The sequence below is a fragment of the Miniopterus natalensis genome, chromosome 15 (assembly GCF_054644295.1).
Source record: "Miniopterus natalensis isolate mMinNat1 chromosome 15, mMinNat1.hap1, whole genome shotgun sequence".
Taxonomy (NCBI): Eukaryota; Metazoa; Chordata; class Mammalia; order Chiroptera; family Miniopteridae; genus Miniopterus; species Miniopterus natalensis.
The window spans coordinates 36,207,204-36,222,503 of NC_142095.1; the positions used below are offsets into that span (position 1 = coordinate 36,207,204).

The 15,300-nt window shown below is 43.2% G+C and overlaps 1 protein-coding gene across 1 annotated transcript; it reads left to right on the forward strand.

The window, feature by feature from the left end:
- Window positions 1-932: 932 nt before the first annotated feature.
- PHF7 (PHD finger protein 7) lies at window positions 933-10,338 on the forward strand. Its single transcript, XM_016210010.2, is given in 11 exon segments — window positions 933-1,119; window positions 2,524-2,576; window positions 2,984-3,075; window positions 6,767-6,868; window positions 7,221-7,345; window positions 7,805-7,964; window positions 8,526-8,632; window positions 9,102-9,218; window positions 9,651-9,775; window positions 9,988-10,043; window positions 10,045-10,338. Coding segments are annotated over 11 exon segments (1,146 nt in total). The 5' UTR covers window positions 933-1,081; the 3' UTR covers window positions 10,216-10,338.
- The last annotated feature ends 4,962 nt before the right edge of the window (window positions 10,339-15,300 follow it).

Consider the following 15,300-nt stretch of genomic DNA (forward strand, 5'->3'; position numbering starts at 1 on the left):
CGGGTTAGAAGGAGAGACGGAGCAAACCGAAGGGAAGGGCGGCATAGCCTTAGTAGTTGCCTGAGTGGTTGTATTCATAGGGAGCAGTGGAAAGTCCTTGAAAGCGTTCAGGGCTCCCCAGCTGTGCCCTGAGGTCATGGGTGCTGGAGTGTATGTCCCTGGAGTGACCTGATTCACTCTGTTCTCCCTCTAGGAAATGCCGTCCTTCTCTCTTACTAATCAGTCAGCCCTTCCTTTATAGAAGTGGGTTTTACTTCTGTCCGCAGTCACTTTCAGGGTTCCCCCACCACCACCACCAATGAAAACTTTCAGTTTGCAATCTTGCTGACATTGGTTGGGGGAGTAGTCCAGGGGGTCTTCTCCACATTGAGGCATTTTACTCTTGGCTCAGAGCTAGACAAAGTCTGAGAACCGGCCAAACCTCAATGGCCATCTGACCCTGGTGAAAGTGGGGAAGAGGGGTTGTCAGTGTTATCTCTTGTCTCTCACTAGAGGGAGTTCTTGCTTTAGGCAACTGAATACCGCAAGCTCCTAGGAAAAAGCTAGCGTGTCTAGATTTTACTGGGCAGAATTAAGGCACCCATACATGGGGGCAAACGGGGGCTTTTTTCCTGAGTGCTACCTTGTGAATTTAGTAGGCGCAAAGAAAATAACCATTTAGCCATGTCAAGCAGTGGCTCCAAATTCTTATACTGCTGTGTGATAGCAGTACCTCTGACTAGGCAAGTGCCTCTCCGTGACCTCTCTGTGCCTCCATCTCCTCATCTTGAAAAGTGGGGATAATAATGGCGCCTAGTGCGTGGGGGGACGTTGTGAGTTAACACATGTAAAATGTCTAGAACAGTACTTGGCAAGATTTTAAAAATTACTATTACTAGCATTGATCCTGGGGGGGGGTTCCCTTATATTCTGTCATGGGGTTGGGAGGTGAATACACTGTTGCTTTGACCCTGTGGAACTTGATAACCAACTGTAGAGTTAAATTGCTGACCAAGCCCTGTTTATTATTATAGCTGGAAGAGCCTGTATTGTCCTCATAATAATATAGAATTCAAGATAGGAGAAAGAGAGGCTGCAGCAAATGAAGACTTTAAAAAAGAAAGAATGTCGAAGATTCAGGTAGAGTAGGTGACATAAGGGAATTTGGGATAAATTATTCAATGGCCTCTGATAAATGCTGTACTTCCCCCCCCCCCCCCCCTTTGCGTGCATGGTCTTGAGGGCTAGGGTTGGGTAGTGTGGAAGCACACACCATTGGTACTCTGGAAGCTGCCCGGGAACCTGTCCTCCCAGGACTACCCCTCGTAGCAAAGTGCTGGCTCTTGAACCCTACTGCCTAGGTTCATACGTAGCTCTAACACTTGCTAACGAGGTGACCTGGGACAGGTTACTTAATTTCTTTATGCCTTAGTTTCCTAATCTGGAAAATACGTATAATAATAACACCCACTTTTGAAAAAGATTTTTTATTGATTTTTTAAAGAAAGAGGAAGGGAAGGGAGAGAGAGAGAAACGTCAGTGTGAGAGCAACACTTTGATCGGTTGCATACCCACTACTGAAAATTGAATCTGCAACCTGGGCATGTGCTGTGACTGGGAATCGAACCCACCACCTTTTGGTGCGCAAGATGACACCCAATCAACTAAGCCACACTGGCCAGGGCAATAGCACCACTTATTTATTTATTTATTTATTATTTATTTTATTTCAGAGAGAGGACGGGAGAGGGAGAGAGAGATAGAAACATCAATGATGAGAGTCATTGATCAGCTGCCTCCTGCACGCCCCCTGCTGGAGATCGAGCCCACAACCCAGGCATGTGCCCTGACCAGGAATCAAACCTCAATCTCCTGGATCCTAGGTTGATGCTTAACCGCTGACCCACGTCAGCCAGGCTAGCACACACTTTTTAGAACATTCTATAGATTCATTGAGCCAACACAAGAATAATGTCTAGCAATAGGAAATTCTTGATCAATTTTAGTATCATTTTATTATGCTTTATGAATGTGATACCGCCTGAGATTCAGAGTAGGTGGAAGAAGAAACAGTAAAAGGGCGTTTGCTCCTGCATTCATTCAGTCACCACAGGCAATACAGGTCAGGGAACAGAAAGATGGTTACTATCTCACATAATTCAAACAATTCAGTAGGTATGTTTTGTGCTTTCAAAAGATATGGAATAGAAGACCGGATGGGTTGCTCAGTTGGCTAGAGTGTCATCCTGTGCACCAAAAGATTGCAGGTTCAATTTCCGGTCAGGGCATGTCTGGGAGGCAACCAATCGATGTCTCTCTCATATCTATGTTTCTCTCTTTCTCTTTTCCTCTTTCTAAAATCAATAAAAACATATCCTCAGGTGAGGATTAATATATATATGAAATAGAAAAAGAAACTGGTGTCTTAGCCTTTAGATATTCTGGCACTTCATCAGACCCATGGTGCATTTTGAGGAAAATGTTACAAGGGATGTTGACAGGATCCTCAAAGACTGCCTTGTACTTCTTCCGTCTCTTGTATAGAAAATCTGCCAGGACAAGAAGGGTGACCCAGAGGAAGCCATCTTCAGGGCCTGGTAAGAAAGACTGGAGATTCTGTTCAGCTGATGCCTCTCAGCCTCAGTAAAGACCATTTGTGTAGGGCAGCAGACTTGCTCCTCTCACTGTCAATCCTACTTCCTTCCCAGATTCTCTAAATTGCTGAAGAACTCAGGGTGTGTAATTTTTAAATGTCACACTCAAAGTTCAAGAAACAAGTTAATTAAGGCCACTTAAGACAAAAAAAAAAAAAAAAAAGCTATGAAGTGATCAGTTGTAGCCAACTCCTTCAAATGTGGCCAAAATTATAAAGACCTAACTGATACCAGATAACACTTCATCCCAACCTCCCTAGTCAGAATGACCCTCTTCCCAGTACTCTCCTCCTGGTGTGTAGAGAGGCGGTTACTCTCCGGAAGTGAATTCTTAACATTCTCTCTTTCAGTATGCCGGCTGTGCCTTCAAGAACCTGGGGATCCTGAAAAATTAGGGGAATTCCTTCAGAAAGACAATCTTAGTGTGCACTATTTCTGTCTTGTGAGTATAAAGCCCCCTTTGTTTTGAATGTCATGGCTTTTGCTATACAGTCTGTTCTCTGTTTTTGCACCCAGCCTCAGATCCACAGCCCTGTTTGTTTTCCATAATGGCTTTTTCTTTTAAAATCTAATTTTTAAATAATATACGTATCTGGTATAAAATCCTAACAGTATAAAATATGTACAATAAAAAGTCTCTTCCCAAAATAGTATTTCCCGGGAATCTTTTGCCCCCTCCCCATGTTTTATATAATATATATCCCATGTAAACACTGTCTAAATCAAAATAAATATTTCCATCACCCTACAAGTTCCCTCCTGCCCTCTTCCAGTCAATCCCCTGAGAGATAATCACTGATCTATAGATTACTTTGGCCTGTTCTTATGCTTAGTATAAAGGGAATCATACAATTTGTCCTCTTTGGTGTCTGGCTGCTTTCACTCAATGCAGTGTTTTAGAGATTGATCCCTGCTGTCGCATGGGTTAGTAGCCTGTGCCTTCTTATTCCCCAGTAGCATTCTGTTAAATATTTTAAGCTGCTTATCTGTCCACCTGTGGATGACCAGTTGAATTGTTTCCATTTGGGGGCTATTATCAATAAAGCTGCTGTGAACATTCCTGCACAAGTCTTTTTGTGAACATGTGCCTTCACTTCTCTTGGGCAGATGCCTAGGAGTGAAATTACTGGTTGTATGTTAACTATATGTTTATCTTTCTGTGAAGTTGCCAAGTCACTTTCCAAAGTGGTTGTACCAATATACACTCCCACCAGCAATTTATGAAGTTCGAGTTACACAATACTCTTGCTAGAACTTGATATTGTCAGTCTTTTAAACTTTAGCCATTCTACTAGGTGTGTGCACTGTGGTTTTAATTTGCATTTCTCTGATGACTTAAGATGTTGAGCTTCTTTTCATGTGCTTATTGGTCATTTACATATTTTATTTTATGAGGTGCCTGTACAAATATTTTGTCCATTTTAAAAGTTGGGTTCTTTTGTCTGAGTTGTAAGAGTTCTTTATATATTCTGGATACAAATCTCTTTTCAGATATGAGTATTGTGACTGTTTTCTCCCTGCTGTGGCTTGCCTTTTCATTTTCTTAATGATGTCTTTCAAAGAACAAAAGTTTTTAATTTTGATAAAGTCAGTTTATCAATTTTTTCTTTTATCATTAATGCTTTTTTGTGTGTCCCAAAAAATCTTTGCCGACCCGTTAAATTATCTCAGTGCCTTTTTCAAAATCAATTGACCATATATCTATGCATCTCAATGACCTATTTATGTTATTGATCTGTGTGTCAGTCTTTACACCAGTAAAACACTGTCTTGATTATTGTGACTTTATAGTGTCTTGAAATTAAGTATTGTAAGTTTGTGTTATTTTCCAAGATTGTTTTGGCTATCAGGTCCTTTCCCATATAAATTTTATGGTATAGTTAGCTTAAAATTTTTCTTTTAAAAAAAGCCTTTTGGAATTGTGATGGGGGGATTGCCTTGAAGAATGGACAAACAATGTTGAATCTTTTGTTTTTAGTGAAGAAGACTTGCACATCTTTTGTTAAATGTATTTTTAAATATTTTGTGATTTTATGCTATTTTAAAATTTCATTTTCAGGTTTGTTGCTGGTGTATAAAAATGGAATTCATTTTTGTACATTGATTTTATATCCTGCAATCTTGTTAAATTCACTTATTAGTTCAGTAGGATTTTTTTGGTGGGTTTGGTTTTTTTTTTGGTAAATGCCTTAGGATTTCCTGTGTACATAATTATATGTGAATAAAGACAGTTCTACTTCTTCCTTTCCAAATTTTTATGTCTTTTATTTCTTCTTCTTGACTTTTTGTACTAGCTAGGACCTTCAGTCTAGTGTTGAATAGAAGTTATGTGAGTGAATATCCTTGTCTTGTTTCCAACATCAGAGGACAGTATCCAATTTTCCACCTTTAAAATATGATGTTAGCTGTAGGTTTTTCATGGGTTCCTTTCATTAGATTGAATAGGTCCCCTTTTACATCTAGTTTGCTGGAGGATATCATGAATGTGCATTGAATTTTATCAAATACTTTTCTGCATCTATTGAGATGATCATGACTTTTCCCCTTAATTTGTTAATGTGATTTGTTATATCAATTGAATTCTTTTATGTTAAACTAACTTTGCATTTTTGATATAAACCCTGCTTGGTCATGATGTTTTAACCTTTTTATATGGTGCTGGATTCAATTTGTTAATAATTTTGTTTCATGTTTATGTCTATGCTCATGAGAAAGATTGGTCTGTGATTTTCCTATCTTGTAAGTCCTGTCTGGTTTTGGTGTCAGGTCTTGGTTAATTTCAATGCATTTATAAGCATATACATTTTCAACATAAAAATAAATATACTATGCACAGTGTTTTATATTTGTATTTTGCTTTTTTTTATGGTCATTCCATATACAACGTATTGATCTAGTTTTTTTCTTTTTAATAGCTAATTGGCATGGGTATGCCAAAAAGGGTATAAAAACAAATCCCTATTAAAGGACATTTCGATTATTTCTAATCTTTCACTATTGGTTTTTCTGTTTATTGAAATAATACATGTTCATTGTAGAAAATAATAATACTTAAAAGTATAAATAAAACAGAAACCACTAATATAGTCCTAAAGCTCTGAGATAATTAATGTTAAAATAGATATATTTTAAACCTAATTGAGAACATATGGCTGTAATCCAAGTGTTCAAGTTATCTAACCTTGTAGGGTCACCTTTTCTATCATGTTAAACTAACCTGAATCCCTGTTCACATTACATGTAATTCCTGTGGGAAGTCCACACCCTCCCCAGTATTTTTGGCATATTCTTGGAGTGGGGCTGGTGTGCTAACATTCTTCCAGTCTGTGTACACGTACATTGTTTATGAGCACATGACAGATTGGCTTCTTTTTCCTTGATTTCCCCTTCTAGACTCTGCTTTGGGGCTTTTCAGAAACAAAGGGCCCTGTAAAGTATGTTTTTAAAGAAAAGTTCAATTCCTCCCCTTTCACTATAAGGCAGAATGACTACATTTAAAGCCCTGCTTCCCTTGCTGTACATAACACACTCTGAGAAGAGGATTTCATCTATACCAAGGAGGCAGTATAGCAGAAGGGTAAGAGTGTGGGTTCTGGGGGCCTGGCTGTGAATGCCTGCTCTTCTGCCTCCTCGCTGTGTGACCCCAGCCAAGCTTGCTTACCATGCTGCACTTCAGTGGCCTGCTCTCTAAGATGAGGATCACAATAGCATCTGCATCACAGGGTTGTGGTGAGCAGAACATGAGTCAGTACACAGGGAGTGTTTCCCCAGGTGCTCGGCACACTAAAGCAGTCCTCAGCAAATGAGAGGCAGCACAGCACAAAGGTGAATACGAGCCCAGGGTCTGTCGTTCTGTGGGCTTGAGCAAGTCACATAATTTCTCCTATAAAAGGGATGTCGATAGTACCCACGTCTTAAGGTGGTTATGAGGATTAAATGAGTCCATATTTGAAAAGCGCTTAGAGCATCCAACATACAGTTAATGCTGTGTAAGCCACTGGTGAGTAAATTACCCCGTAAATGCTCATGTGCTCCACCAAGCTCTATTTCTACTCTGTCCTCCACCCCACTGCGCTTCTCCCACTAATCATCGATGTTGACAGCCTGGTTCTGCTGCCACCCTCCCCCCCCAGATTCTATCTAGCAAACTGCTTCAGCGGGGCCAGTCTAACAGAGGTTTCCATGGATTCCTGCCTGAAGACATCAAAAAGGAGGCAGCCCGGGCTTCTAGGAAGGTTAGAATGCCCTGGAATGGGGGCTTTGGGCGTGGCCTCTTCTCATACCTCCCTGATAGTCCCGGCTTCAGTTCCTTTCCCTAGTTGCTAATTTAGAAGTCAAAAGACTCCTGGATTTCCCAACTAGTCCTCAAGTTAGGTGCTTCTCTGGAGTGTAGTATCCCTAAGTGAGGAGAGGGAGCAACATCCCTGGAAAACAAAAGAATTCAGTGCTTGAAGCTCCAGAGCTTTCAGGACCACTGAGGCAAGGGAATGCCTGTTGCTTCACAGAATTTCCATGCCATAGAATGATGTGCCACAGAATGTCTGTCTTTCTTGGGACCCTGAGCACTGCCTGGGATCTCATTTGCAGATCTGCTTTGTGTGCAAGAAAAAGGGAGCTGCCATCAACTGCCAGAAGGATCATTGCATCAGAAACTTCCATCTTCCTTGTGGCCAAGAAAGGGGTTGCCTTTCACAATTTTTTGGAGAGTACAAGTGAGTGATGAAGGGGAAAAGTCGGGTTGCCCTTTTGCAAGTTGCTATGAATTAGCCGCTACTCAAATGGGAGTCCGGTTCTCACGGGTCTGTTTTGATTCACCAGTGAATCTGTCTCTCCGTTCAATAACGAGAAACAGTGTCTTGACTTGGCAATTTCACAGGGGTTACTTCTTCCTTCCCGTCCCCTTCTTAAATTACAAACAGCTGAGGTTCTTAGACAGCTGCTCAGAACCAAGTGGGGCTTTCAGGAACTAGAGATGCTGTAGAGAGAGTCCCAGGAGCTTTGCGGAGTTGGAGAGCAGCTGTGAGAAGGCTGTTCTTCACCCTGTCGTCGTCCCCCCCGGATCACAGAGATTTGCTGGGCACCAGCCTGGAAGTGGATTGCCCTCCCTAGGCCAGGCAGCTGGAAAACTCCATCAACGACAAATCAAAACAAGTCTATTTACTCTGCCACAGATCATTTTGTGAAAAACATCGCCCAACACAGAACATTCAACGGGGGAATATGGGGGAGGAAAGCTGCGTCTTGTGTTGTGAAGACTTATCCCAAGCAAGCGTGGAAAACATCCAGAGTCCATGCTGTAGTCAAACTATCTACCACCGCAAGTGCATACAGGTGGGACTTTACCCTGGGGACCTTCCACAGTTGTCTTAGTTCAGAGCACCCTGGGAATGCTCAGGCAATCTCGATAGGAGGCCTGTATGCAGGGCTGGTTCCAGGCAGTCAGAGGAAAGTCAGCCCAGTCTCTGGTCACCCTTGCCCTGTACAACCTCATTCTTGTTACAATTTAGACAGAGCAAAAATCCTGAGGATGGCTAGAGCATATGAGCTCATCCTAGAATGAGTCAAGTAGTCTCCAAACCAGCCTTGCTTCCTCAGATGGAAGGAAAGGGGAATGTACCCAGGTACCCGAGCCCTGCTGGGTTAGTGCTGCCTAGTCTCATGGCCACAGGTGACAGCTAAGGCACTGCTGGGAACTTTCTTAAGCTTTTGGTCCCTGGTCTGGGACCAGAATTTGCAGCCCTCCACCCTAACCCACCTAAACTCCTTTTCCTGTAAGCCCCAGTCAGGCTTTTTTAGCAACATTCTCTCTGTGAGATGAGGGTGGGGGTGGAAATAAGGTGATCAAAGATAGTGTTTTTACAAACATAAAGTTTTTCCATGTTTCTCTTACAGAAATATGCCCACACATCAGCAAAGCATTTTTTCAAATGTCCACAATGTAATAATCGAGAAGAGTTTCCTCAAGAAATGCTAAGAATGGGAATTCATATTCCAGACAGGTAGTGGAAACTCTAAAGCAGGAATTGAGCCAGGGAATGGGTTTCCTAGATTTCTAGAGAGGAGGTGAGTGTGAGGATAGTTTAGAGAATAAAGCAGCAGCCAAGACATTGATATATTGAGGAGGGAAAGGGTGGAGGGAGAGCTTTTCAATTATCAAAAGAAAATAGGGGGTAGTGAGGGTTGGGGGATAGGCATGTTTCTGAAAAGATTGCATTGGGGATCATAATTCCCTGGGTGAGGGGTAAGTTCTTGACTTCCAGTGTGAAACTAAGGAGCCCCTGTGTTCCACTATCCTGCTTCAGCCCTCTCCCACTGCTAGGCCACCTTCCCAGCCCTGCTGAAATGATTCAGGGAGCCTGTTGAACTCTTTTGCTGTGCTAGTTTGAGTTCTTTCTAGTTCCTCCCAGGTGGACAGTGGTTTCACAAACCAATTACATGTCCCTTACTCGCTTTCTTTTCCCACTGCAGAGATGCTGCCTGGGAACTCGAGCCAGGGGCTTACTCAGAGTTGTATCAGCGCTACCAGCATTGTGACGTCCCCATCTGTCTGTATGAACAAGGGAGAGACAGCTTTGAGGATGAAGGGTAGGGAAAGGCTTCTGGCTAGAAAGATCTCTCATCAGTGCCATCTTAGAGTTAGACCTTGGCACAGGTATTAAGAGCAAAGAATTCACTTTTGTCTACAGCCCTCAGGGTGAAGGCAATTGCTAAGTCCCGTTCTTGAGCAGTCTGGGACTCACTCACACACATGTGAACAGGTCTCCCTGCAGCGTTTGCTTCTCCTTGAGCCCAGTAGAGAGATACTCAGGGCCAATTCCTTTCTAAATCCGCCTTTCGAGTGTCTGTGCCTAACTGCAGGGTTCTGGGGTCAGCACACAGCCATGCATTCATCATGGGTAAAATGTACAGAAGAGATGCCTGGGAAGCCCTCAGCAAAGGCCTAGCCTGTAGTGAACATCCTGAGAGTGGCAGTTAGTGTTATATTTGTGCCCACAACCCTTCCTTGTCTTCCTGCAGGAGGTGGAGCCTTATTCTGTGTGCTACATGCGGATCCCGTGGAACCCACAGGGACTGCTCCTCTCTTAGATCCAGCAGTAAGAAATGGGAGTGTGAGGAGTGTGCACCTTTGCCTAAAATCACAGGTGGGACTCAGGGATGGACTGGTCTAAGAACTGGGGTGGGGATGGGGTGGGGGTACTGGTGGTGCCTAGGAAAGGAGGAGGGCATGCCACCAGATAGGGACTTCATGGTGCCTTTAGTTTGGGAAGGAAAGTGGCTATGGAGGAGCTTAAGGACCTGTACCTGGGAGAGACAGAGGGTTGAGTTTTCCTCTCCCACCTTTCTTTCACCACAGACTACATACCTGAAAACTCAGGTGACATCCCCTGCTGCAGCAGTACCTTCTACTCTGGGGGGGCATGACAGCAGAGACACCAGCCTGGAAGAGAATCTGGGCCCTTCTTGGACTGATTGGCCAGAACCTTCCTTATTAGAGAAACCAGAATCCTCTGGTGGCAGGAGGGGCCACTCCTGGCAGTCCAAGGGTGTAAAAATTACTAAAAGCTGCAAAAATTACAAGTAACAGCTTCTAAGTAGCTGCTGCCAAGCACATTTGGCTAACAAAGCTGTGTTCCTCCATCAAGTTTGGGGAGGAAACCCTTTGGGACTGTGAGACCAGAAAAGAGGGCCAGCAGTGAGACCATGAATCAAGGGAAGAGAAGTCCCAGAGAGCGTGAGGACAGAGCAGTCCAGATGCCAACTGCTGAGCATGTGCATGGCTATGATAGCTAGCGTCTCTGCTCTTTCTGCCTGATTCCCAGAAGGCCCTTTCTTCTCTTCTTCCACCAATATTCTTCCACCCTAATCTGGTGCTCATATGCCTCTTCTTACTTCACCCATGTTTGTTACGCAAATAAAGGCTTTCTCTCCATTGGAGTCTCCTTATAAATTCACTCTGGGTTTTATCTAGCACAGTAAGGAGTCTGGAGGGTAGAGTGAAGGAATAGGAAAACTATAAAATTCAGTGACTTAAATGGAGAACTTTCAATTTAGAACATAGGCACGTTGCTTTGGAGGGAAGCATGTTGCAGGGAAATCGACTTTACGGGGACAGAGATTTCATCATTGTGCAAATAAACACATAGGAACTCAGTAGGGAGGTGAGCCAGCAAAGTAGTCCACACTGGACTGAGACTAGGCCACTGTTAAAAGGCTTGGTGCCTTGGACTCGAAAAGAGGCCAGGGACTGCCATGCTCATGTGTGGCAGGAGAGACTCTACTAACCTCCCCAGCATGAATGAGGGCACACCTCCGCACACACCCTCTCGGCCTTGTGGCTCAGGCATTTCCTGCAGGGCGGGAAGCCGGGACAGTTACATTAAGCAAGGCAGCTGGGAGGAGAATCTGGCTAAAGGCCTTGGGAGAAATTGAATAAAATCTATCTCACATTTGTTTGTTTTTAATGATTTTGTGGGATTTGGATTAGTGGGGCAAACTCAGAACCATTGCCAGATACTGAGTTCTCAGGGTCTCACTGGGTCATTGTCACTAATGGCAGAGGATGGGGCCCTTGGTTCAAATATTGCCGACCCCTGGAGACCTATATTGAGTTGTGCATGTGCTCGCCTTCAGATTTGACCAGTTTCACTTGGCATCACATGGCAAGGATGGGAGACTGTGTCTTATTAAAGTATATAGACACAGTAATATAGATTTTTAAAATGAAAAGTAGTGTCTTGACTCATCCTTCCCTACTCCCAGTCCTACTCACTAAAGGCAACAACTTTCCACTTCTTTTAGCCTTTTTTTTTTTTAATATGTCTTTATTGATTTCCGAGAGAGGAAGGGAGAAGTAGAGAGAGATAGAAACATCAATGATTAGAGAGTCATTGATCGGTTGCCTCCTGCACACCCCCCACTGGGGATCGAGCCCGCAACCTGAGCATGTGCCCTGACTGGGAATTGAACCACGATCTCCTGGATCCTAGGCAGACTCTCAACTGCCGAGCCATGCCTGGCCGGGCCTTTTAGCTATTTCTTGATTTATTAATCTTAAACATTATTGACTTCCTATTATGTTACATAACCTTCTAGCACCTTTAAAACGTCCCCTTTTCATTCCCTTTTATAATTACATCACAGTTTTTAAGCCGGGCAGTATACCATGGTTATTTTTCCTCTCCTGTACATTTTTTTAAATGAAATACCTGCCTATTTTTTATTTGCTATATGTCTATGGATAATTCTTCCCAAATGTTTCACATGATCAATTGCTTCAAACTACAATTTTCCTCATAGGCCAAGCATCAGATCCCTATCAGTTGCACTTCTTTGCTGGAAGATCTGCCTCCGAGAACCTCCTTCTGAGCGAGCTGCTTCCTGGGCCTACCACACAACTATCATCCTAGGCTTCCCCATGACATGCCTTTTCCTCCACTTTCTCTCCCGTGAGTTTGATAACTCAGTGCTATGCTTCCTACCTTGGGCACCCAAGGACACTTTGTCAAAGCTCTGCAAGTGATGAGAGTTTTAATTGTGGATTTTCATTGCACAAACAATATTTTGCTTGTCCTAAAGAATCAACTCTTGCAGTGATCATTCACAAGTGAAAAGACACTTTCAAGATTAAGACTTTAGTTTCTTAATCTAGAGTTTCTCCAGGCACATTCTTAGACTTCTGGGTTAGTATCTTTTCCTTTAAAGAGTTTGTTTGTATACTAAACTGAGAAACATCATCTTAACCAAAAGTAATGGTCACCTAACAGTGTCCTCTGTGCTCCAGCTGCATTGGATGGGGGTGGAGCTTGTGGCAGGGGTAGTGGGGATAAGGGGTGCTTTTTGTCACCCAGACATTCAGCTACCCGACCTCTGTGTGCAGGTGGTGTACACACACACACACACACACACACACACACACCCCTATTAACTATTTACTCTCTATTGATGTAGTAGCCAACCTCATTTTTTTTTTTTTAATGTCTTTATTGATTTAAGACAGAGGAAGGGAGAGGGAGAGAGAGTTAGAAACAATGATGACAGAGTCATTTATCGGCTGCCTCCTGCACAGACCCCACTGGGGATTGAGCCCGCAACCCGGGCATGTGCCCTGACTGGGAATCGAACCATGACCTCCTGGTTCAGAGGTCAACACTCACCCACCAAGCCATGCTGGCCAGGCAGCCAGCGTTATTCTTATAGGCTGGAAAGTCTAATTTTGAAAAGTTCTATTCTTCATCTGGGCTTAATTACAATTAGTCATTCTCTACTAAATAATTGGGCTTTTTTCTTAAATAAACTTTTAATTTGGGATAGTTTTATATTTACCAAAAAAATGTGAAAATAGTACAGGGGATCCCCCCAACTCGAATTTCCCCTACTAGTGACATCTTACATTAGTGTGGTACACTTGTCACAATTAATGAACCAATATCGATACCTTCTTATTAACTAAAGCCATACTTCATTCAGATTTCCTTAGTTTTTACCTAATGTGTTTTTCCTGTTCTAGGATCCCATCCAGGATACCATGTAGAGTTGGGTCGTCATGTCTCCTTAGGTTCCTCTTAGCTGTAACAGGTTGTCAGATTTTCCCTGGTTTTGATGACCTTGACAGTTTTGAGGAGTACTGGTCGGGTATTTTGTAGAGTGCCTCTCCATTTGGATTTGTCTGATGTTTTTCTTATGATTAGACTAGAGTTATGGGTTTGGGGAGGAAAACCACACAGGGAAAGTGCCTTTTCCATCCCCTCATATTGAAGTTACATACTATATCAACATGACTTATCACTGTTGATGTTGATCTTGACCATCTGGCCAAAGTAGTGTTTGTCAGGTTTCTCCACTGTAAAGCTACTCCTTTTGCCCTTTCCATACTGTACCTTTTGGAAGGAAGTTACTCTGTGTAGCCCACAATGAATGAATGGGGACTTATCCCCCCTCCTTGCTTGAGGAAAGAGTATCTACATAAATTATTTGGAATTCTTCATAGAACATTTTCCTATTCTCTCCCAGTTATTTATTTTGTCAATCATTTGTTTATATCAGTATGGACTCATGGATATGTATAGTATACTTTGGGTTATAATTCAGTACTACTATATTTATTTTGTTGCTCAAATTGTTCTAGCATTGGCCATTGGGAGCTCCTGTATCCTTTCACATATCCTTATTATCGTGTGTTTTGTTTTTAAGTACTTTTTTACTTTTTGGCAATTCAAGGTGCCCCAGGCTCATCTTGTATATTTTAAATACATGTTTTTAAATATAATGTGTCTATTAGAATTAATTACTGTTTTATAGCATAGGACCTAGAGCAAATAGTTCACTTGTGGAGGGTAGAAATAGATGTTAATAAAAATTTTCCAAAGCACCTGCTTTCTTTCCTCTAATTCTTATCTTTGTAGAAACCATAAACTAGGGCCAGAAACCTCAGAATCTCCTGCTGCTGCCTTTTATGCTCAGCCGCCCTCTTTCTTGTCAATCTGACTGTTTTTCAAATGTTTGCCTTCCTCTCCAGTGCTCAGCTCAGACCCCTGTGCCTCATGAGACCTCAGCAAAAGCCTTCTCTGTGCATGCTTTCCTATGTCCACTTGCTTTACTGGCACATCCACTCCTTTCCCTTCTGCTAATTGTCATAAAACATCTGTTAGCTCTTTACTTAGGATGGCCCCTGCTGAGATTGGCATCCAAAGCCTTGCACAAATATGGTCCCATACAGCGGCATCTCCCAGAATGCCTCACCCCTGGGCACTCTGCCCTGGCTACCCTGAAATCCTGAGCATGGGACTCACAGTGTGAAGAGCCCTAACCTCTATCCTCAGCCTGTCGAACCCAGCATAAGGCCCACTTCTTCATCCCTAGGTGCTCTCACTGGACTCTGCTCCTACCCTTATTGTAGCCCACGTCACTCTCCATCTGGTCCTACGATTGTGGATCTGTCTCTCCCACTAGACTGGAAGACCCTTATGGGCAGGGACCTGTCTGTCTTATTAACCTTCTTGTGGTGTCTGGCTCCAGACTCAGATTCAGAGGCAGTTTGAGATCTGCTTCTACCCTGTATATTCATATGCCTGTTATTTTGCTCTCAAACACCAGAGGGCACTGCTAGCATGTTGAGGTGGAAGATTATAACCCCTTAGACCTGGAAGATTGAGAAAGGCTAATGAAAGGCTTGCTTCTGTTTGGGGATGCGCAGGATTTACTGCTCTTCATTTGTTCGAATCACACCCGTTTGAGTATATTCATGAGTTGTGCTCCAGTTGGGTTTAGAGATTAATATGAGAGTTACTAATGATACTTCCATCACAGGTGAAATCCTCAGACAGGATTGCCTTCATGGTCTGTCCAGACCCAAAGTAGCGCTTCTAACCCCAGCTGCCCTCCTCCTACCCCCAAAACAGGGACTGCCAGTCCCAAGGGGTGTGGGTGATATGGCTCTGTTCTTCTGCCCAGCCCTCCTACCACACACACTGATACTGCGGCCTCCAGGTGGTGGTTTAAAAGCCCTGATGACCTGTGGACAGGATGGGAGGTTGTTAAGAGGTACAGCACCTGCACTGGCCCCGACCCCAGGGTACTGCATCAACTCCCTGTGTGTTCCCAGGCTGGCTGAAAGTGAGTTGCAACATCATGAGGGCCCCCAGGTATGAGAAGGCTCCATAATGACTAA